The following is a 24,609-nucleotide window of genomic DNA, read 5'->3' as shown; positions in this document are numbered from 1 at the left end:
AAAGAGCGCTATCTATAATGGAAATAAAGATATGGCGAGAATAACAGTTAGCCATGGTGTGAGAAATGAAGACACTACGGTGGGAGGTAAATGTACTCGGCCTACCAATATTGTCCAGAATGCAGCGTCAATCAAGATGAGAGCCGCTATATGCAGTCTATGGAGAGTAGAGGGAGGAGGGAAAAAAAAAAAAGGGGGTCAAGGATTATATGCCATGGTCAGTGCTAAGTGCTAAGTAATGGCAATGTTCAAATACTATACCTCGTACAGAGTCAGTTCCGCGGTGTCCACCGCTGTGAGGGTAAAGGAGAACTGTGAGCCCAGGGCATTTAAGCCCGGAGGGCGGGATAACCACCGGAAGTGCGGGGGTTTGAAGGCGTCAAAGTCCCAGGTGGGGTAGATGTGACGCGCTATAAAGAACGGAGCAAACCGCACTAAGAAAATACAAGGGGCGGGCAGACTGGGGCCGGATATGACGAACCGGAAGTGAGGCACCGGACGTCATATGGGCAGACGGTATCACCATATTGGATGAGGCTGTATCATGTATGGACCGGAAGTAGCGAGCCGGAAGTGGGGCACCGGCCGATACCATGAAGTGTACAGTCGCCATCTTGAATGGGGCAGAGCTGCGTTCTGTATTAGTGCACTAATTAGCTCTGCCCCATTCAAGATGGCGACGGTACACTTCATGGTATCGGCCGGTGCCCCACTTCCGGCTCGCTACTTCCGGTCCATACATGATACAGCCTCATCCAATATGGTGATACCGTCTGCCCATATGACGTCCGGTGCCTCACTTCCGGTTCGTCATATCCGGCCCCAGTCTGCCCGCCCCTTGTATTTTCTTAGTGCGGTTTGCTCCGTTCTTTATAGCGCGTCACATCTACCCCTCCTGGGACTTTGACGCCTTCAAACCCCCGCACTTCCGGTGGTTATCCCGCCCTCCGGGCTTAAATGCCCTGGGCTCACAGTTCTCCTTTACCCTCACAGCGGTGGACACCGCGGAACTGACTCTGTACGAGGTATAGTATTTGAACATTGCCATTACTTAGCACTTAGCACTGACCATGGCATATAATCCTTGACCCCCTTTTTTTTCCCTCCTCCCTCTACTCTCCATAGACTGCATATAGCGGCTCTCATCTTGATTGACGCTGCATTCTGGACAATATTGGTAGGCCGAGTACATTTACCTCCCACCGTAGTGTCTTCATTTCTCACACCATGGCTAACTGTTATTCTCGCCATATCTTTATTTCCATTATAGATAGCGCTCTTTTACCTATAATATCCATAGACTATTCCCATCTTCGGTATGTATTTACCCACAGTCTCCCACCTATTTTGTCTCTCACCTCACTGGGGTTTACCTGTTTTTTCTTTTTTCTATGTTTTTACTCTCCCCTAGGCTACATATAGCCATCTATACCAATTTATCATCCCAAATCTTGGTATGTATTTTTCTACACTCACTGTGCCAGTATAATCCTATAGCTCTCAGTTACCACATATGTTCCATATATACGATAATTTCTTTCTTAGGCCATACACATGTACGGTTGTCCATGTTTATGTTGTATATACTTTATTTATTGTTCATTTATTGTTTATGATTATTTTTGCACCCTATCGTGATGCATTATTTTGATGTATACTTTACAGTCACTGACGAAGGTCACATGTGTGACCGAAACGTTTGAAGTGTACGTTGGGATATAATAAAGTGTCCAATCTCCTTTTCACAACAAGTTGAGTGCTGGGTTTTGTTACTAGTTATCCTATGGTTTGGGAACCTACCCATGCACCATTCTAAAGTTATGCACACGTTGATCTTTCACTAGCATTTTTTCAGAATGCAGCATGTTGCTTTAATGAGCAAAACACGCAAGAACACCGCAGGTGACCTGCCAGTGACCTCAGGTGCAGATTTGGTCAGGATTTTACCTGCATAAAATCCTGACCAAAGCCTGAAGCAAGCCTGAACGTGGACACATACCCTAACGCATCAGAACCAATCTAGAGAATGGCACACACAGAACTGCAATGCAACATCTACACTAACTGGCACACAAATTACTTATTCACTTTTTGCATTCCTGTTCTGCTCTTTAGTTTCATATATCACTCACTATTGCATTCAGATTCTTTTTGTAGTTAAAGGGGTTGTTTGGGGAATAGAAACTACTACAGAAATGCCCCAGCCTGCCTCAAATAACACAATCAATATGCAAGCTTATAGATTCACTGTAGACCCCATTATGCCGCCTACAGTCTCTGCTTCCTGGTCCCCTTACTGAAGACCCCATTATGCCGCCTACAGTCTCCACAAGTCTCAGATTACTGATGCCCTCATTGCAGACCCCATGACGCCGCCTACAATCTCCGCAGGTCTCTGCTTCCTGGTCCCCTCACTGCAGACACCATAATGCCGCCTACAGTCTCCGCAGGTCTCCGATTACTGATGCCCTCACTGCAGACCCCATAATGCCGCCTACAGTCTCCGCAGGTCTCCGATTACTGATGCCCTCACTGCAGACCCCATAATGCCGCCTACAGTCTCCGCAGGTCTCCGATTACTGATGCCCTTACTGCAGACCCCATAATGCCGCCTACAGTCTCCGCAGGTCTCCTATTACTGATGCCCTCACTGCAGACCCCATAATGCCGCCTACAGTCTCCGCAGGTCTCCGATTACTGATGCCCTTACTGCAGACCCCATAATGCCACATACAGTCTCCGCAGGTCTCCGATTACTGATGCCCTCACTGCAGACCCCATAATGCCACCTACAGTCTCTGCAGGTCTCCTTTTACTGATGCCCTCACTGCAGACCCCATAATGCCACCTACAGTCTCCGCAGGTCTCCGATTACTGATGCCCTCACTGCAGACTCCATAATGCCGCCTACAGTCTCCACAGGTCTCCGATTACTGATGTCCTCACTGCAGACCCCATTATGCCACCTACAGTCTCCACAGGTCTCCGATTACTGAGATTACTGAGGCCCTCACTGCAGACCCCATTATGACGCCTACAGTCTCCACAGGTCTCCGATTACTGAGGCCCTCACTGCAGACCCCATTATGCCGCCTACAGTCTCCGATTACTGATGCCCTCACTGCAGACCCCATTATGCCCCGTACAATCTCTGCAGGTCTCCCATTACTGATGCCCTCACTGCAGACCCCATTATGTCGCCTACAGTCTCCGCAGGTCTCCTATTACTGATGCCCTCACTGCAGACCCCATAATGCCACCTACAGTCTCTGCAGGTCTCCTTTTACTGATGCCCTCACTGCAGACCCCATAATGCCACCTACAGTCTCCGCAGGTCTCCGATTACTGATGCCCTCACTGCAGACCCCATAATGCCGCCTACAGTCTCCGCAGGTCTCCGATTACTGATGCCCTTACTGCAGACCCCATAATGCCGCCTACAGTCTCCGCAGGTCTCCTATTACTAATGCCCTCACTGCAGACCCCATAATGCCGCCTACAGTCTCCGCAGGTCTCCGATTACTGATGCCCTTACTGCAGACCCCATAATGCCACCTACAGTCTCCGCAGGTCTCCTATTACTGATGCCCTCACTGCAGACCCCATAATGCCACCTACAGTCTCTGCAGGTCTCCTTTTACTGATGCCCTCACTGCAGACCCCATAATGCCACCTACAGTCTCCGATTACTGATGCCCTCACTGCAGACTCCATAATGCTGCCTACAGTCTCCGCAGGTCTCCGATTACTGATGTCCTCACTGCAGACCCCATTATGCCACCTACAGTCTCTGATTACTCATGCCCTCACTGCAGACCCCATTATGCCGCCTACAGTCTCCACAGGTCTCCGATTACTGAGGCCCTCACTGCAGACCCCATTATGACGCCTACAGTCTCCACAGGTCGCCGATTACTGAGATTACTGAGGCCCTCACTGCAGACCCCATTATGCCGCCTACAGTCTCCGATTACTGATGCCCTCACTGCAGACCCCATTATGCCGCCTACAGTCTCCGATTACTGATGCCCTCACTGCAGACCCCATTATGCCCCGTACAATCTCTGCAGGTCTCCCATTACTGATGCCCTCACTGCAGACCCCATTATGTCGCCTACAGTCTCCGCAGGTCTCAGATTACTGATGCCCTCATTGCAGACCCCATTATGCCGCCTACAATCTCCGCAGGTCTCCGATTACGGATGCCCTCACTGCAGACCCCATTATGCCACCTACAGTCTCCGCAGGTCTCCTATTACTGATGCCCTCACTGCAGACCCCATAATGCTACCTACAATCTCCGCAGGTCTCCTATTACTGATGCCCTCACTGCAGACCCCATTATGCCGCGTACAATCTCTGCAGGTCTCCTATTATGGATGCTCTCACTGGAGACCCCATTATGTCGCCTACAGTCTCCGCAGGTCTCCGATTACTGATGCCCTCACTGCAGACCCCATTATGCCGCCTACAATCTCTGCAGGTCTCAGATTACGGATGCCCTCACTGCAGACCCCATTATGCCACCTACAGCCTCCGCAGGTCTCCGATTACTGATGCCCTCACTGCAGACCATATTATGCCGCCTACAGTCTCCGCAGGTCTCCGATTACTGATGCCCTCACTGCAGACCACATTATGCCGCCTACAGTCTCCGCAGGTCTCCGATTACTGAGGCCCTCACTGCAGACCCCATTATGCCGCGTACAATCTCCATAGGTCTCCCATTACTGATGCCCTCACTGCAGACCCCATTATGCCGCCTACAGTTTCCCATTACTGATGCCCTCACTGCAGACCCCATTATGCCCCGTACAATCTCCGCAGGTCTCCCATTACAGATGCCCTCACTGCAGACCCCATTATGCCACCTACAGTCTCCACAGGTCTCCTATTACTGATGCCCTCACTGCAGACCCCATTATGTCGCTTACAGTCTCCGCAGGTCTCCGATTACTGATGCCCTTACTGCAGACCCCATTATGTCGCTTACAGTCTCCGCAGGTCTCAGATTACTGATGCCCTCACTGCAGACCCCATTATGCCGCCTACAATCTCTGCAGGTCTCAGATTACTGATGCCCTCACTGCAGACCCCATTATGCCACCTACAGCCTCCGCAGGTCTCCGATTACTGATGCCCTCACTGCAGACCATATTATGCCGCCATATTATGTTATGCTAAACAAAAATGGCAGGAGATACTTGCTCAGCCAATAATTGGCTGCATCTTTAGCCATTTCCAGTATGTGAAGACCGTGACCAGGAAAAACAGACCAGCATACCCCAACTTAGCACCAAACCAGGAGCACCAGTAGATAAGAGAGGCGGATTATTCATTCATTTATGCAGTCTGGGGCATTGAAGCAATAATTTAGCCAAAAACATGTTCAGATAGCTCACTAACTCACAATTACACAAGCATGTGCTCTGATGCAAGGGTTTAAACTATCTAAATTCCCCATCCAGACTGGAAAAAAAAATATTGTCAAAGGAGGAAAAAAACAAACAAACTTTCAACAGAATCATCCAAAAAAACAAATCATTTATTAGATATTTAGATCACAGCACACATCAGCCGGCACAGAGGCCATATGTACTCAAGTGCACTTACCCAGAATGTGCGTGTGTGAGAAAGGCCGCCGTGTGATATGCAGTGTGATGTGGACTTGCAATCATTTATTGACCTTTTGGAACACCGTCGCTGAACCTCTCATTTTTTCAGAAATAATTTATATTTCCTGGACAACTATTATTTTTGTATGTCAGTTTCGCACTGTCAGCAGATTATAGCTGGCTATCAGCAGCCATCCTTTCTGTATGATTTTTCCATTCTAGCAATACACTGAAGCCGATTCATTAAGACACCCTTTCCGCTCACTTTGGACAAAGGTCGCAATATTTTTTGCGACTTTTTAGGGTATGTGCACACGTATAGAGCTCCTCTGCGGATTTTTCCGCAGCGGATTTGATAAATCCACAGTGCAAAACCGCTGCAGTTTTTCCTGCGGATTTATCGCGTTTTCTATTGCGGATTCCGCTGCGGATTTACATCTGCAGTTTTCTATTGGATATGTAAAAAAAAAAAACGCTGCAGATTCCGCACAAAGAATTGACATGCTGCGGAAAATAAAACGCTGCGTTTCCGCGCGTTTTTTCTGCAGCATGGGCACAGCGTTTTTTGTTTCCCATAGGTTTACATTGTACTGTAAACTCATGGGAAACTGCTGCGGATCCGCAGCACAATCCGCATTGTGTGCACATACCCTTAAAGTGTTTTACGTCATTTTTCTGGCATATAAACAGTTTGATGAATTGAGCCATTTATCTGCAATGAAGGGATGTTGCCATACACAAAACCTTCTACGGTTCCCCACCTGGGGTACACACCACAGGCAGAGGGGGAGAAAAGGGAGGCTGTGGGGGGAGAAAAAAAAAAAAAGAGAAAGGATTTGCTGAAGCGTCAGCCTCAATCCTGGTGTGTCACTGTCAGCTACAGCTCAAAGTGCGTGTTATGTTAGGCTACGTTCACATTAGCGTTGCGCCGCTGTTGCGTCGGCGACGCAGCGGCGACGCGCCCCTATGTTTAACATAGGGGACGCGTGCGTTTTTTGGGTGGCGTTTTTCGCCACGTGCGTCGTTTCCGACGCTAGCGTCGGACGCAAGAAAATGCAACAAGTTGCATTTTCTGTGCGTCCGATTTTCGTCAAAAACGACGCATGCGTCGCAAAACGCGCGCGTTTTTGCGCGTTTTAACATGCGTCGCGCGTTGCGTTGCCGACGCAGGGCGGCGCAACGCTAATGTGAACGTAGCCTTAAGTGACTGGACTCAAACACAGGGAGCTCCATTCCTGCAGTCAGGCCATGACGTAGAGAGCAGTATGCTGGGAGCGGTGATCTGTGCCCTAAGGGCCAACAGTCAGCAGGTATTTGATCCCTATTATCTCGGATCTGCCTAATGCAGATCATGTATCAGCTTCCTCCTACCAAAATCTAATAAAAACAGCATTATACATGGATGCATAATAATGGACATTTATGACAGAATATTTAGTTTGAATTTACATGAATATTTCTTGCCACAAACCTAGTTGTGTGAAAGCAGCCTACATCTGACAGCAATAGCCTATTTTATCTGTAAGAACGCATGTCCTGCAACGTGATCAAATAATTCCTACCTGGAGAAACCTGGTTAACAGCTCAATTCCTTCAGAATCTAACCTAAAATAAAATCATGTAGACTGTTAGACAACACAATACACATCAAAAAATAAGACTGATGGCAGAAAGTACTGAGAATGCACTCGGGCACACTGAGCGACTTGGCACATGTTGTGGCAGAGCCGATCATGAACAGTGAGCCGACCACTTGAAAGGCAGCAGCTATACAGCAAGGTCATTGAGGCAGAGGAAATCTTCCAACTGGAAGTGGTAGACACAAAATGGCATACTGTGAACTGCTATAAGAAGGATAAGTGTAGCGAATAGTAATATTAAAGATCAGGAAGGAGGCAAATACATTTCACTGAACTGTGTCACTTGCCTGAAATATTATACAGCCAAAAATACTTTGTTGCAGCCTGTTATTGATTATAGCTGAATACTATTCGTTCACAGATTTTGAATTGCTAAGTACAGTATGTAGGTACCATGGTCTTCAATGTGACTAAGGATCATGACTGACTACCTTTTTTATTAACATTTTTTCGAACATGCAGTCTGATCAAAATATATACACGAGACACTTACTACAGATGATGAACAATTAGCACATTCAAATTTGGACAACTAATCCGAAGGTTATTTTATGCAAAACTAATGATGGTAAATATTTACCAGATCAATACCATTTTTTTTATTATCCCACCATACGGCACAGTCCGGTCTGATGGGTATTGGTGGTCTTGGTTCGGGGCCTCCTCTCTCTTTGCAATCACTGTCCTACGTCATCCACACACTGCCTTCAATCGTGCCCCAGCACAGACATATTGTGCTCTACCTTGCCAAGGACAGAGCAAAGTACTGTAAAGAGCATGCTCCGGGAGAGGCAAAAAAGAAAGTAAAGTCGGCACATGCGCGCAATTGGGGACACTGTCAATGACGCAGGATGAGTCAGCCACACAAAGCAGGCCAGGAGGACTGACTGCGTGGAGACAGGAAGCCTCTAAGCAAGATGAGCAAAGCCCTTCAGATCAAACCACACCGTATGGTAGGATAATGAAAGTTATTTTTTGTTTTTTGGGGCTATGCAGAGGGTATTTGGTGGGACTTTACAGCAGTCTATCAAGCTGTATGTCAGAGGCATTAAGGGTGGTGGCTATAACTTATATTGGTAAAACCTGGTGACAGGTTTCCTTTAAATATATCTATTGGACCCAACATGGCTGATGTTTTCCCAAAATTTAAATGGAACTCATAAAATACTCATTTTAATCTTAGAATTATGCAGTAATTGTTGGGGGAATTTTCCAAATCTACCAGCATAATCAGGTCTAAGAGATCTACTTAAGACTCCATGCAGTTTGAATTGATAAAGTGGATGACAATTAATAAGTAGAAAGTTGCAGTATATTACTGGGATATGTAATAGATCAGTATTTATATAAAAACCAGGGGCAACAGAACTGGAGCTAGTGGAATGAGCGTCAACACAAAGATTATATTTTATTTACCCAAAACAAATATATCATACAATTTACACGACTGCCATGATGGCATAGAAGTGTTCGGACACCAAAAATATGCAAAAAGTGAGCATTGTATAAGGACACCTAATATATATATATATATATATATATATATATATATATATATTCAGGGGTTGGACAAAGTCATGGAAACACCTAACGTTTTGGCATCATAATCTTCAAGCATGTGATAAACATGCAAACCGTGACATATGGTAATGTTTTGTAGTTGATTATTTGTGTTATGTGATATGTGTATGTAAATTAACTGCTTGTTTTGCATAATTGTAAGAACATTGATGAGAACCTGATACCAATGGCAGACCTCTTGGATTTTCAAAGAGGCTAAATTGTTGGTGCTCGTATGGCAGGCTCTAGTGTAACAGAAAGTGCCCGAATGCTTGGCGTGTCAAGAGGTACTGTCTCCAAAGTAATGACTGCCTTTGAAAGAGAAGGAAAAACGTCCGCAGCAAAGCACAGATCCGGCCCAAAGTTGAAGTTGACAGAGACCGTCGGACTCTAAAGCGAATTGTGAGAGCGTATCGCAAGCCCACGGCTCCAAAAATCACTGCTGAGCTCAATGAACACCTACAGAACCCAGTTTCCACGAAAACTGTTCGTCGGGAGCTGCACAGCAATTAGAAAACCGCTGCTCTCAATGACAAATGTTTCCAAGCGTTTAGAGTGGTGTAGAAACCTCCAGAATTGGTCCCTCGAGCAGTGGAAACATGTCAAATTCTCAGACGAAATCATCGTTTACCCTATTTCTGACCTCCGGCCGAGTGTACGTTTGGAGACAGCTGAAAGAAGCATTCCATCCAGACTGCCTTCTCCCAACGGTGAAACATGGCGGAGGTTCTGTGATGATCTGGGGTGCCATTTCGTGGAGATCCGCCGGGCCAATGATATCTCTTCATGGAAGAATTAACAGCCGAGATTATTTAGGCATTTTGTGCGACCAAGTGCATCCAATGGTTCAAGCACTGTTCCCGGAGGGGACCGCCATCTTTCAGGATGATAATGCACCAATTCATACAGCTAGATCATTAAAGCATGGCACGAGGAACATTCTAATGAAGTTGAGCATCTCATCTGGCCCCCACAGTCCCCAGACCTCAACATTATTGAGCATTTATGGTCGATTTTAGAGATTCAAGTTAGACGTCGATTTCCGCCTCCATCGTCGCTCAAAGATCTGGAGGGTGTTTTAACTGCAGAATGGGCTAAAATTCCTTTGGAAACAATTCACACCTTGTATGAATCCATACCTCGGAGAATTGAGGCTGTAATCGCCGCAAAAGGTGGACCTACACCATATTAAACTAACTTTTGTTGATGTTTCCGGTGTTTCCATTATTTTGTCCAACGTATGTGTGTGTGTGTGTGTGTGCGTGCGTGCGTGCGTGCGTGCGTGCACACATTGATTGTATACACAGTTTCATTCATCATTCCAGAACTGCGTGTTACTACTACACAGAACAACCTACCTTGGGGCATGATTAATTAGAGGCTGAGGTTTGTACTTGGGAAAATTGTAGTTCCGAAACTCATCATTAGAGGAAACTCCAGGCCAGGTTTCTTCAGTTGGAGTGCCTGGAAAAAATAATAAAAAGAAAGTTAACCGAGCATGAACACTACAATCATAACTTGCCGACAAATTTCAGTATGTCTGTGGCAATTATGTAACAATCCTCAGAGTTTGTATGCTATACATGCAGACTGATGAAAGGGAATTGGCTCCAAAATGTAGTTCTATGGATTAAGAACACAAAAACCTCAGAGAGAGAGGTGATGGAATGGCAGGTGAGTCTTTTGGAATCAAACTTTTAGGGTTCCATTCTGCCATTTTTTTTTAGGTACAAGTGCCATTTGTAGTTTCACAGATAGAACACATACCCGTTAAAATATATGAGGTTGTTAAAGGGAACCTGTCACCCCCAAAATCGATGGTGTGGTAAGCTCACTGTCATCAGGGGCTTATCTACAGCATTCTGTAATGCTGTAGATAAGCCCCCGATGTAACCTGAAAGAGGAGAAAAAGAGGTTATATTATACTCACCCAGGGGCGGTCCCGCTGCAGTCCGGTCAAATGGGTGTCTCAGGTCCGCTCCGGCGCCTCCTGTCTTCATTCTATCACGTCCTCTTCTGGTCTTCACGCCGCGGCCCAGCGCCTGCGCACTGCAGTACTTTGCTCTCCCCTAAACATGGCAAAGTACGCCTGCGCCGGAGCCGCGAAGTTAAGACCAGAAGAGGACGTCATGAAATGAAGATGGGAGGCGCTGTTCCGGACCTGAGACACCCATCGGAGCAGGACCGCCCCTGGGTGAGTATAATCTAACGTCTTTTTCTCCTCTTTCAGGTAACATCGGCGGCTTATCTACAGCATTACAGAATGCTGTAGATAAGCCCCTGATGACGGTGAGCTTACCTCACCATCAATTTTGGGGGTGACAGGTTCCCTTTAATATGTCAATGTTTTATGCTGACAATGTCTACCGCAAAAAAAAAAAAAAAAAAAAAATCAAGTAGACTTGCCAGGTTTTTATCACGGTCTCAGGTCAAAATTATGCATATAAGCTTATAGGTTCATGAAAATCACGCGTAACATTGAAATGTATAAGATAAGTTTTGTCATTTATTTTTTTCATACATGAAAATCACTGATCAGACACTGACGAAACTCCCAATACAAAACACTGACGACACCTGAACCTTTTTTTTTCATTTGTATATGTGAGAAATTGCTGTCGTCTGAATGAGACCCAACGTGAAGGTGTTTTGCCGAGTGTGCAATAAATTGGAGGGCTAGTTTGTATAGACTGCTACTGGCCATGGATCCTTCTGATGAATGGTAGAGATCAGTTGTTGGGGACAGCACAATCACTTCCTTTGATGCTTCTGGCTCACATTGAAAGGGGCTGTCACATATGGACACTAATGACGAGCGACCGTGCTGGGATAACGTCTTGGCCAAGCACGATCAAGTGTTGTCCGAGCATCTGGGCGTGCTCGTATATTATGTTTGTCTCTGTGGCTACATGATTTCCGGCTGTTAGCCTAAACACATGTAGGGATTGCGTAACAAAAAGGCAATCGCCTCATCAGTTGAGACTTTCTAGCAATATATGAGCACGCCCAGAAGCTCGGATAACATCCGAGCGGGATCAGCTAAGACGTTATCAGATCATGTTCGCTCATCACTAATGGAGACATTTCACTGGCTTTCAGAGTGGTTCATTCTGTGTAAAAGGAAGAACATTCACCTTTTCACATGTAGGGAGCATCGTTGCTTTACTGAATCTATAAAAACTATACGTTATAGAGCCGGACCTGATCCTGCATCAGGTATGTACATATGGAATACACTAAATGAAAATATCATTTTACATACAGCTCTGGCAGAAATTAAGAGACCACTGCAAAATGTTCAGTTTGCCTGATTTTTCTCTTTATAGGTATATTTTTGAGTAAAATGTAAATTGTTCATTTATTCTATAAACTTCTGACAATGTCTCCGAATTTCAAAGCAATAAATTTTGTATTTTTTTCTGAAAAAGATAAATGGTCAAAATTAAAAAAAAAATCAGTGCTTTCAGACCTCAAATAATGCAAAGAAAACAAGTTCATAATCATTTAGAAACTAATGTGTTCACTCAGGAAGAGTTCAGAAATCAATATTTTGTGGAACAACCATGATGATTTTTAATCACAGCTTTCATGCGTCTTGGCATGCTTTCCTCCAGTCTTTCACACTGCTTCTGGTGCAAAAATGTAAGCGGTTCTTCTTTGTTTGATGGCTTGTGACTATCCATCATCCTCCTGATTACATTCCAGAGGTTTTCAATGGGGTTCAGGTCTGGAGATTGGGCTGCCCATGACTGGGTTTTGATGTGGTGGCCTCTGAATTTTTGCCAGAGCTGTACATCATATAATACTGAGGCAACACCCCATATGACATTTCCATCATACCTGCCAATTCATGCTCACACAACTTAATATGCAATGATGCTCTAACTCTCCCCCTCGGTATCGGAGTTACCTTTAATCCTGGTTGCCTGTACCAAAGTCCCATTAGACTTGTAGACTAGACATTTGTGTCATTTCACCTTCTCCATCACACTGAGGTTCGGCTAACCAGGGATGTTGTTCTTTATCCATTCCTGGTTCTCAATCAACAAACTGTAGTTACCTCGACTTCTATTGTTATACACACCTTTGATACAAGCAGTGCCAGGAATTACACTGGTGCACTATTGTAGTATGTCCTTGGGTTATTTAAATATTATTAATAAAGGTTGTTTTATGATCCTTTTCAGTGAGCCCCATCTGTTGAGGGATTTTCATGTAAATCAGTGATATTTAGTAATCTACATAGGACTCAAGGTAGCTATACATGTTTTAATACTGTAACTGATATTCAGTAACTTTTAAATCTAAATCAAACAATGGTACAGACCCAAACTGGTGGTATAGGAAAGTCTACACTGGCATAACCTTCTTACAGCTAAAAATGGCCAAAGCAGACACTGTATTTCTGTAGAGAGGCTCTGACTGCATATGGCCTGCCATCATCTTTCAGCAATCACGGAAATATCCTCCTGGATAAAAAGTCCTATTTAGTGATGAGTGATCATGGAATGCAGACTTTGAAATAGAGACCACCACTATCCTTGCCAAAGAAGAAACTATAAAATGCAGTTAGCTCCCAAGTGACAAGAGCACAGCTGAAGGGAGGAGAACGATAAATTCAGCCCAACAAGAAACAAGCAATGCACTTTTTCATCAGGTAAGAATGGGGACGTTTACCTAGAAGTCGGAAAATTAAGTGAAGCTCGTCTTCTACTGTGGAACCTGGAAAAAGTGGTCTTCCTGAAGCCATTTCAAAAAATATACAGCCGACCCCCCTTGCAAACAAAAAAACAAATACAATACATTTAGTTTTCAATGCATGCAAAGCCAAAATGTATATGTATATGTGTAAAGGCAAAATACTGATGTGATAAATGAATTTAAAACAGATAGTAATTCAGATTTTTCATGGCAATAAACATTTCTTAAACATTCATAGTAATCTTATATCCATAGCAAGTAAGAAATAATAAATGTGCCAGAATTTTTTTTGTTAAGTTAAAGACAATGTTCCCCTCCCCCAACCTGTTTTTATTCTGCCAAAGCAGACAATGATAACAGTATTAAAAAGGAGAAAAATCCTATAGTTTCACCTGTACAGCAACTATGCAGATCTAAGTAACAGACTGCAAACTGACGTCAGATTGAGCAGTCATACGGACTCCCGTGCAGACTCCTGCTTCTTCATACCCTGCCATAGCCATGTTAGGGACAGATGGAAGGGACAGGAACAAAGGTATGTTTACAGACTGTGATCATAGATCTACATAGGGACAAAACGCACAACCTCCTTACCGCCAAGATCATCAGCAGCAATGCATCAGGACTTTAACTGTGCATGCACAGTGGGTATGGGACTTCTAGAAATCCCATCCACTATGCTGTAACATCTGGACGCTGTGAAACTATGCCACGTCCAATCTGCAGCGCTTACTTATTGTGTGCACATACCCTAAGAAAGAATCATTTGCGATCTCCTGATGTAATGTCTGTATACTCCCATCCCAGGAGATGTGGTATGTGCAGATCATGTCCCTGCAGGGTCAGACACCGCAATTACACAGTACACAGCAGGGGCACATCTATAAGATTAGCTCAGCACAGGAACATTTGTTTTAAACACATCCAATTGTGGAACTTATTATTATTCCAAGATCTATTGATTAAAATGAACTTTGTTCGTGGGAAAACCCCTTTAAGTTATACATCAACTCATGTTTGACACAAACCTAAAATCTACATCTCAATATCTTCTATGTGTTCTTGCTTTCCGGAGAAATCAACATTTAATCCACATGCAAGTAAGGCACTAAGTGCTCTTAAGGTACCGTCACACTCAGCGATGCTGCAGCGATATAGACAACGAGCCGATCGCTGGAGCGTCGCTGTTTAGGTCGCTAGGAGACGTCAAACACCGGCAACAGCAGAACGATGCAGGAGCGATCCAGTGACGCACTTATCGTTCTCGCTGGTTGTTAGCTCCATGTAAAACATTGCTGGCATCGTTGCTTTTGATGTCAAACAGGACGATACTCGCCAACCTGACAACCAAATAAAGTTCTGGCCTTCTAGCTCCGACCAGCGATGTCACAGCGGGATCCAGATCGCTGCTGCGTGTCAAACACAACGAGATCACTATCCAGGACGCTGCAACGTCACGGATCGTTGTCGTTCTCGTTGTAAAGTTACTGAGTGTGAAGGTACCTTAAGTGTAGTAGAGCACCAGAGACTGGCTCCCGAAGATCCTTCACCACCTAGCACCAGCCTCTTTAGCATGACTGATAGCTTACTGGCTGTGACACTAGGCAACAAAATGAGCTAGCAATCAAGATGAAGAAGCTGGTGACCTTTGGGAGAAAAGGTTAGGAAAGTGCTCCTTCATGCCCAGAACGCTTAATAAGCATATGAATTAAAATGCAGATTTCTTGCAAATGCAGACAGAAGATGTAACAATGTCCATGTATTTGGCTTTTAACCACCTGCCTGCCTAAACATGTTTTTGGGGAAAGGGGGAGTGTTCAATCTTACTGTCAAATTCCCATTACGATACTTTCCATGCGGAGAGGCAAATGCTTACTACCATTTAGGGCACTGAGATTTTTACACTCTTCAGTTTAGAGGACTGAAGAATTTTAACTGGTGATGAGCGAATATACTCGTTACTCGAGATTTCTCGAGCACGCTCGGGGGTCCTCAGAGTATTTTTTAGTGCTCGGAGATTTCGTTTTTCTCATCGCAGCTGAATGATTTACAGCTATTAGCCAGCATAAGTACATGTGGGGGTTGCCTGGTTGCTAGGGTATCCCCACGTGTAATCAAGCTGGCTAACAGATGTAAATCATTCTGCTGCGACGAGAAAAACTAAATCTCCGAGCACTAAAAAATACTCGGAGGACCCCCGAGCGTGCTCGGGAAATCTCGCGTAACGAGTATATTCACTCATCACTAATTTTAACATATTCAAAAAGTCACCTGTGTGAACTTTGCACACGTCATTCTTTAGGTGATGTATATTTTTGCTTGAAAACAAATGCTTCGCTTGAAACAATTTTCTAGCAGCAAAAAAACAATTGTAATGCATATTATACAAAGTTTTATACCCTGAGGGAACTTTCATGGGAAGAGCTGCATTTTCCTAATGTGCCATGTGTCCCTCTCTTTTTCTTATATAAATTATAGAGATGTTGGGGGTGTAATTAATATATATTTAAACATATATATTTCACATAAAGTTTTTATTTCTGAATGTTTACAACTGTCCAGAAATTCTAGCCAGTGAAAGGATTCATTTATGTCAATACATGTGCATGGCCATACTTACCACATGTCAATTTGTGTTGAATATTCAGAAGACCCAAGGAGCACGTCAGGAGGCCTGTACCATAACGTAACCACCTCATTTGAGTAGGTTTTTGTTGGGACAGACTTTGCTCTCGCCAAACCTTTATTTTAAAGGGAAAAAACTAAAGTTAATAAAAAGGCAGGAAACACTATACCTACCAATAATCATGAAGAATCATTCCAGAGTATTCTACTTCTGGGTTACGGTGGTCTAACACATACTAATCGCTGAGCCTCAGCTAACATAGGATTCAATGAAATGGGAATATCCCTTAAAGGTTGTGTTCTCTATTTTGAGTCAAGGTATACTCCTTGCCTTTCTGGCTCTTAAAACACAGATTGTAGTTGTAAAAAAAGTCTTATCCCCACCAATGATTTCCATTGCAAACTGAGGGACCTTGTCCATTTTCAACCATGTTGGGATATACCCCAAAAATGTCAGAACGTTTCTAAATCTAAATCAGTCTAACTTCTTCTACGTTGAGAAACCATGTTTCTTTACAACATAATGTTTGTAAAAAAAACTCGAATGCCTCTTTAAATTTTTCAACCTTTATTATTGCCAAGGGGTAGATTGATTTGCACTATATTCGACATTATGTAGTAAACTGGCTGCCCTTTTCCAACGACGTTCACTTCTCTAAGAGCAGAGGACAACCTAGAGTAGCACACGCTTCATTTCAGCAAATCATTTTCAACAACTGTCATTAGGCTTATGTAACCAAAGCTTTTTGTCCACAACTTAAAACGATCCATGTTAGAGTCAATCATCTGCAATAATGTGTGTGATCACAGTCCATTTGAGAGTCATTGTTTAGACAGTAACAACCCCCCAGCATCAATGTATGTTAAAATGAAGCTTACTGAACTGTAAGCTAGACCAAAGAATACATTTAAATGAGCATCTTAAGCATCTCCCCTCGCAGATGCTCAGATAATGACTGGACTTAAGGAAAAGGACAAAGAAAAACGAATCTCTGAGCTGACTCCAGGGGAAGTAAAGGCCAGAAATCCAATATTAGAAATCCTTTCTGGAGCTAGAAAAAAAAATGTATCTGCACATCAGAAAACTGTACCTGATGTATGGTCGCTTCCACCTGTCCGCATATTACTACTTGTAACACCAAACATACTAAGTGGAAAAGTGACAGCAGAAGCTCCACACTAGCAGCTTTCCTGGGCATTTTATTGTAGTCATGTGCTAAGCAGACGTGCGGCTGCAGGATTTTCCATCTTCCACTGATATCCCACCACTGATCTCTCTATGGTTTCTTTCTGCTGTTTTGGTGCTTGAGGTATCACTGGTGACGTCAGCTTTATTCTTAGGCACGATGTGCAGAAGAGAAAATCATCTTTTACGTATGCCCTGGAAAGCATTCCCGTGCAAGTCCTGCACAGATAAAAACCGTTTCTCTTAAGGGCATAAAGCCTATTAATGAGGCGGACGTCAGTAGGGAGGCCTCAACCACAGAGTCACAGGAGGAGCAGACTTGTAACAATGGCTGGACAGAGCTAGCGTCGCCTGTGATGCCAGCGCCATGGCTGTGACGCTACCACTATATATTATAGCTTTTGTGGGAGACTTAGAAGTAAAAAGCACAAGACATGGAGAAGAACAGAAGAAAAAGAATAATGTAGTTCAGGGACATTATAAGAGATTAACACCAACCTCATGACTCTTCAGAAATCAAAACGAGGGTCAGAAAACAATATATATTAACATACAGACAGATGACTGATGGGGAAATGGGACTACTTGAGTGGGCATAGAGCAGTGTCCTGTGCTTGTTTCAATGGCTAAAGCGGGTAACCAACAGCAATGCAACCAACTTACCGAAATCTGCTAACTTCAGCTCCCCCTTTTCATTGATGAGGAGATTCTGTGGCTTTAAGTCCCGATGAAGAACTTTTCTTTTGTGACAATACGCTAAACCTCTTAAAATCTGATACAAGAAAATCTATTGGGAAACAAAAAAAATGTATTGGGTTTTAATTCCTGAATAGCAGAGCCTCATGATTAACCACCCTCCCCTCCATAAATCAATAACAGCCATAAAAATAGGAAACGGTGATATATTTCAGGGAATTCGGCTTTTTTCACCTCTTGGACTTATTTTTCACAAGTAAAGCTATAAAATCAGTCTTCAGTAAAGACAGATCTTTCCATTGTTGAGATAAGTAAATGGTTGCTTAAAGGGCAGGGAAAGTTCCAAAATTCGTCAAGCAGCATGAATTATTAAAGGTCTCGTACAACTAGAACATGGCTGAAATCTACCAGAGAAAGAAACTTTGTTTAGACAGCAAGATCGCTGTGCAGCGGCTACATTGCCGCATAATGCAGGTGAATGGAGTTGCATTGTGTTCCAGAGGATACTGTGACAAGTCTTAAAAGTTGAACTCTGTTGGATTTTTTGTGACTTCCTTGTCACAGGACCAAGGTGACGCAATGTGACCCTATTCACCTGCATTACACAGCGATGGAGCAGCTGTACAGAGCCATCTTTGCCCGCATGACCTGTGTTGTGGCCAAAATCGCCATCTAGCCAGTGCCTAAAGCTTGCTTTCATCATATTCAATCCAGATTAACAATTCAGGCATTTCATGTACCTTTACATTGTGTATGCTCATAATGTTCCCACAGTCATCCATATATTGCTTCAAATCTTTGTCCTAGCAAGCAAACATAAAAAACATTGGTCACTAATCATGATTCATAATTATGGGGTAAGTCAACATTACCCCCTTTAGACAAACATTTTAAAAAATAAGAACAACCTGATATATAAACCATCATACAGTTATATTAAAATAAATAAATAAATAAAAAAAAGTTATGTATACACACAAATGGAAGTCTGCATACACAATAAATGGGCATATACTGGGACTACAGAACAGAAGGACTGGTGTATTCTGGTTATAACTAAGTTGAGCAGCGGTACTCAACGTCAGGCAGCAGTTGCAAAAGCAAACATGATTTTAGGGAGTACAAAAAAAGAAAATCCTCTGATCCAAATGTATGATTACCCCTCTATAAATCACTTGAAAGGCCACATATTGGGATTCAGTTTTGGGCTCCGCTTTTTTTTTTTAAATCAAAAAAACTATTTTATTGCGGTATAAACATAATATAGGAAGTACTAGATCACATGAGTACACTAGTATTTACAAAAAGTAAAACACACAGTAGCAAACAGCTCCTGAAAAAAGCATTTACTTGACATCTTGAATATCAATGAAAACAACCCCCTAGCCTAACATGCCTTTTCCAAACCCAACAATCCCCCGCCTGTGTTTGGAATAATAAGGACCAATTTTTCAGTTACTAAAGTATAGAGAAGTTGTCTCTCCAGCGGTACAAGACTTATCCAAGAACCAACTGATTAAAGACCACACCGCTAGCAAGGGCTGCAGATACTACTGTTGGGCATTAATACAGTCTCTCCACTGCTTTCCAAATTGAGCTATGGCTCCCCTCTTAACGGAAACCTTTTTCTCCATTAGAATAGTGGTTCTGAGGCTAGTTGGAGTGGTGGACAGCCAATGTTTAGCAACAGACTGTCTTGCATGGTAAGTTATTTTTTCTATGGCTAGTTATGGTGGGGAGAGAGGCTCCAGTATCTCCCACACACCCTAAGACACAAGATTTTAGAAGGAGCACGCTGAATGTTATATGCCTCAGTTACCATCCTACCTACGCTGTCCCATAATTCCTCAAGTCTGGGACATGACCAGAGTATACAGACAAATCTGACCTCTCTCCTCTACATCGTGGACATTGGTCATGCAATCTGAGGTTCATTTTTTGGCATAATTTTTGGCGTTATATATGCTCTATGAAAAATAAATAATTTGGATCTTCTCTGCGCCATATTCATAGACCCCTTTCTAGGGGATTCCAAAAAGCTTTCCCATTCTTCCACAGAAATGTGCCCCAAATCCCTTTCCATCGAGACCTAATCAAAACCATAAGATCCCCTAAAATATTGGCTAGCAAAGATTTGTACATTAAAGGGAACCCGTCACCCCCTCCAGGTTTATAACTAAAAGAGCCATCTTGTGCAGCACTAATGCTGCATTCTGACAAGGTGGCTCTTTTAGTTCTTGGTGCTTCAACTGCAGAAATAATTGTTGTTGCAATTTGTCTAAAATACCTTGAAACAGTCTTGGGGGCAGGTCTTTACCCCCCCCTAATGCAGACGCCGTCACCTATGTCCTCTTGGCGCCGCCTCAGCATTGTTTTCAACAGTCCCGTTTCATGCGCTGTTATCTTATGCCTTGGGCATGCGCAGTTAGCGCTGCCCGTCTTCTGACATCATTTGAGGCCTTGCTGACTGATAGATAACAGCGCAGGCTACGGGACTGTTGAAAACAATGCTGAGGAGGCGGCGCCAGGAGGACATGAGTGACAGCGGTGCTGCGCTCTGCATTAGAGGGGGGGGGGGGGGGTGAAAGACCTGCCCCCAGGACTATTTCAAGGTATTTTGGACAAATTGCAATATCAATTATTTCTGCAGTTACAGCACCAAGAACTAAAAGAGCCACCTTGTCAGAATGCAGCATTAGTGCTGCACAAGGTGGCTCTTTAAGGCTTCACACTTGCGTCGGTACGGGGCCGCGTCGGCCCGACACACGTTGTGAAAATTGTGCACAACGTGGGCAGCGGATGCAGTTTTTCAACGCATCTGCTGCCCAGTCTATGTCCCGGGGAGGAGGGGGCGGAGTTCCGGCCGCACATGCGCTGTCAGAAATGGCGGACGCGATGTACAAAAAAACATTACATTGAACATTTTTTATGACGGTCCGCCAAAACACAACGGATCCAGTGCACGACGGACGCGACGTGTGGCCACCCGTTGCGATCCGTCAGCAATACAAGTCTATGGGCAAAAAATGCATCCTGCGGGCACATTTGCAGGATCCGTTTATTGCCCAAAACGACGGATTGCGACGTATTGCTTAAAACGCAAGTGTGAAAGTAGCCTTAGTTACAGATGCCTTGGGGGGGGGGGGAGAAAGGGGCTGGGTTATTTACTAACTATTGTGTGTGTCATACCTCTGATTTAAGGGCATAAGAATTAAAAGTTTGAAAATTGCAAAAAAAAAAATTCTTTCCATATTTCCATTTTTTTTCACAAACAAACAAGTCATATCAAAGAAATGTTACCATTATCATGAAGTACAATATGAAAAAGCAATCTCAGAATCAGTGGGATCTGTTGAATCATTTCAGAGTTACTGTATAACCTCATAAAGTGACAGTGGTCAGAATTGTAAAAATTGACTTGGTCATTAAGTTTAAAATTGTCTCGGTCATTAAGGGGCTAAGGCTACGTTCACATTTGCGTTGTGCGGCGATGCAACGCACAACGCAAACAAAAACGCATGCAAAACGCATTGTTTTGTGACGCTTGCGTCTTTTTGGCATGATTTTGGACGCAAAAAAAATGCAACTTGCTGCGTCCTCTGCGCCCTGACGCTTGCGCCAAAAAAGACGCATGCGTCACAAAACGCAAGACAACGCATGTCCATGCGCCCCCATGTTAAATATAGGGGCGCATGACGCATGCGTCGCCGCGGCTGCGCCCGACGCAGCCCCGCAAAACGCTAATGTGAACGTAGCCTTAGATGACTGTCACCAAGTTTTACTACCCAATCTAACACCACAATGTGGAGACGAAGACCCCGATTTCAATATTGTGACACTAACTGGGCAGCTTACTGCAGTTTTAATAAAATCACTGTTTTGTCAGCAGGGGGAAATACAAGTCTGTTTTGCACAATTTTTAATGATGATATACTATACATTGGCATTTTAGAACGTTACTACGGAGTGTAATGCATATAATCTAAACGTGGAACCGTCTAATTATTTCCTTCCAAAACTTAAAAACAGCCCGAAAAGATGACAATTTATGTTAAATGAGATAGTAACTGATGCTGTGGTGTTGTGGCTTACAGAACAGGCAATCATTTTTTTTCAGAAGGATTAATATGACTTTCTAACACATTGGATGCAGAGCGTTGAGGATTTCAAACCCTAGTCATGTGTGAACCACGCTATACACCTATACACTTTTTCCTATGTTGTATACAAATCACGAGGGAAGAGTCCACTGGGCGTTGCAATATGAAGACGTGCTTGTCATACCCATATACTTGTACACCGATATAAAGCATTCTCCCTAATACTATGAATTGGAAACGTTGGCCAATAGGCTGCAGTTGGAGAACACACTGAACTATTGTTGCTAGTTGTAATCAATAAGGTGCTAGGTTAGCCATAATACATCCTGGTTACACAAACACCCTGTAATCAGCGCCCCGAAACTACTGGATCCCTCCAGCTCTCTTTACAGGGCACCACAGCACGAATAAGTGCCGATCAACCAGTATACCATGCTCGCCTGATATTTTAATTTCTTAATACAAATCTTACTTTTCAACAAGATTTACAGTTTGCATGAAGACCGGAGGAAATGCTTTCCATACTTACCAGATATTCAAAGACCAGTGTTAATGATTTGTCCGTGTGAACAATATCATGTAAGGTGACAATGTTTGCGTGCTTTAGGTCCTTCAATAATGAGACTACAAAGAAAGGAAAATATATTAGTGGCCTTTTAGTGTGTTGTCACATATTAAGCTGCTTTACATGTCGTCATTTATCAAGTCATTAACAATGGGTTAATGCCGACATTACAATTAGTGTACATGCACCACTATTCTACGGTGTACAAATATTTAATCACAGAAATAACAGTTGTAAGCTCTTCATAAAACACACTTATATAACATATGTTATTTAGCTGTATACACAGTGGCTTCTAAAAGTATTCACCCCCACCCCTGGGCATTTTTCGTGTTTTGCTACCGCACAACCTGGAATTTGACTTTTTTTTTTTTTTGAGGGTATACATCAGTTCATGTAAAGAACATGGCTACAACTGTGAACATTTGGTTTTATTTTTATTGTGAGGCAAACAACAAATAGGACAAAATAACTGAAAACTTGTGCAAACCTCTTCACCCCACCCTAAAGTCAGTACTTTGTAGCGCCTTCTTTTTCGGTAATTACAGCTGCAAATTGCTTTGGATAAGTCTCTATGAGCTTTCTAAATCTTGCCACTGGGATCTTTGTCCATTACTCAAGGCAAAACTTCTCCAGCGCCTTCCTCCCGTGAACAGCAATCTTCAAGTCTGACCACAGGTTCTCCATTGGAAAAAGGTCTGGCCTTTGACTAGGCCATTTAAAAACATTTACACGTTTACACGACAAACAAACAATCAGTAGATTTGGTTTCCAGTACCATCTCTATGCTGATGACACCCAATTATACACTTCTGCTCCTGATATCTCGCCTGCCTTATTAGAAAACACCAGTGATTGTCTTACCGCTGTCTCTAACATCATGTCCTCCCTCTATCTGAAACTAAACCTGTCAAAAACTGAACTCCTCGTGTTCTCTCCTTCTACTAACCTACCTTTGCCTGACATTGCCATCTCCGTGTGCGGTTCCACCATTACTCCAAAGCAACATGCCCCCTGCCTTGGGGTCATCCTTGAGTCTGACCTTTCATTCACCCCCCACATCCGATCACTGGCTCGCTCTTCTTATCTGCATCTCAAAAACATTTCTAGAATTCGCCCTTTTCTTACTTTCAACTCTGCAAAAACTCTTACTGTTTCACTTATTCATTTTCATCTGGACTATTGTAACTCTCTACTAATCGGCCTCCCTCTTACCAAACTCTCCCAGCTCCAATCTGTCCTGAATGCTGCTGCCAGGATCATATTCCGCACCAATCGGTACACCGATGCCTCTACCTTGTGCCAGTCATTACACTGGTTACTCATCCACTCAAGAATCCAGTACAAAACTACTACCCTCATCCACAAAGCACTCCATGGCTCAGCACCACCCTATATCTCCTCTCTGGTCTCGGTCTACCACCCTACCCGTGCCCTCCGCTCCGCTAATGACCTCAGGTTAGCATCCTCAATAATCAGAACCTCCCACTCCCGTCTCCAAGACTTTACACGTGCTGCGCCGATTCTTTGGAATGCACTACCAAGGTTAATGCGATTAATCCCCAATCCCCACAGTTTTAAGCGTGCCCTAAAAACTCATTTGTTCAGACTGGCCTACCGCCTCAATGCATTAATGTAAGGATCCCTGTGTGGCCTATTTAAAAAAAAAAAAAAAATGTTCTCATTCACTTTATGCAGTTAATAGCCCTCTGTGTCTGTACTGTTACATACTTAGGCAGTTAACTGGTTCATGCAGCTTTACATGAACACCCGAGCCTTACACTATGGCTGGTCCGAATAACTATAGCATTTGTTACCATCCACCTCTCGTGTCTCCCCTTTTCCTCATAGTTTGTAAGCTTGCGAGCAGGGCCCTCATTCCTCCTGGTATCTGTTTTGAACTGTATTCCTGTTATGCTGT

General features: G+C 43.6%; 1 protein-coding gene across 4 annotated transcripts in view; it reads right to left on the bottom strand.

The window, feature by feature from the left end:
* Positions 1-24,609, bottom strand: part of CDK17 (cyclin dependent kinase 17) — a 224,508-nt gene that overhangs the window by 7,083 nt on the left and 192,816 nt on the right. For all 4 annotated transcript variants that reach the window (XM_069764460.1, XM_069764463.1, XM_069764462.1 and 1 more), the window contains 7 exons: positions 22,653-22,747; positions 18,764-18,826; positions 17,991-18,114; positions 16,137-16,257; positions 13,493-13,590; positions 10,174-10,279; positions 7,178-7,220 (listed from right to left, as the gene is read on the bottom strand). In XM_069764460.1, the coding sequence (XP_069620561.1) occupies positions 7,178-7,220; positions 10,174-10,279; positions 13,493-13,590; positions 16,137-16,257; positions 17,991-18,114; positions 18,764-18,826; positions 22,653-22,747 (650 nt within the window). The remainder of the gene's footprint in view (positions 1-7,177; positions 7,221-10,173; positions 10,280-13,492; positions 13,591-16,136; positions 16,258-17,990; positions 18,115-18,763; positions 18,827-22,652; positions 22,748-24,609) is intronic.

The sequence above is a fragment of the Ranitomeya imitator genome, chromosome 4, assembly GCF_032444005.1.
Source record: "Ranitomeya imitator isolate aRanImi1 chromosome 4, aRanImi1.pri, whole genome shotgun sequence".
In the NCBI taxonomy this organism is placed as follows: domain Eukaryota; kingdom Metazoa; phylum Chordata; class Amphibia; order Anura; family Dendrobatidae; genus Ranitomeya; species Ranitomeya imitator.
Note: the sequence above shows the minus strand (reverse complement) of the source record. Positions and strands in the feature narration are given on the sequence as shown.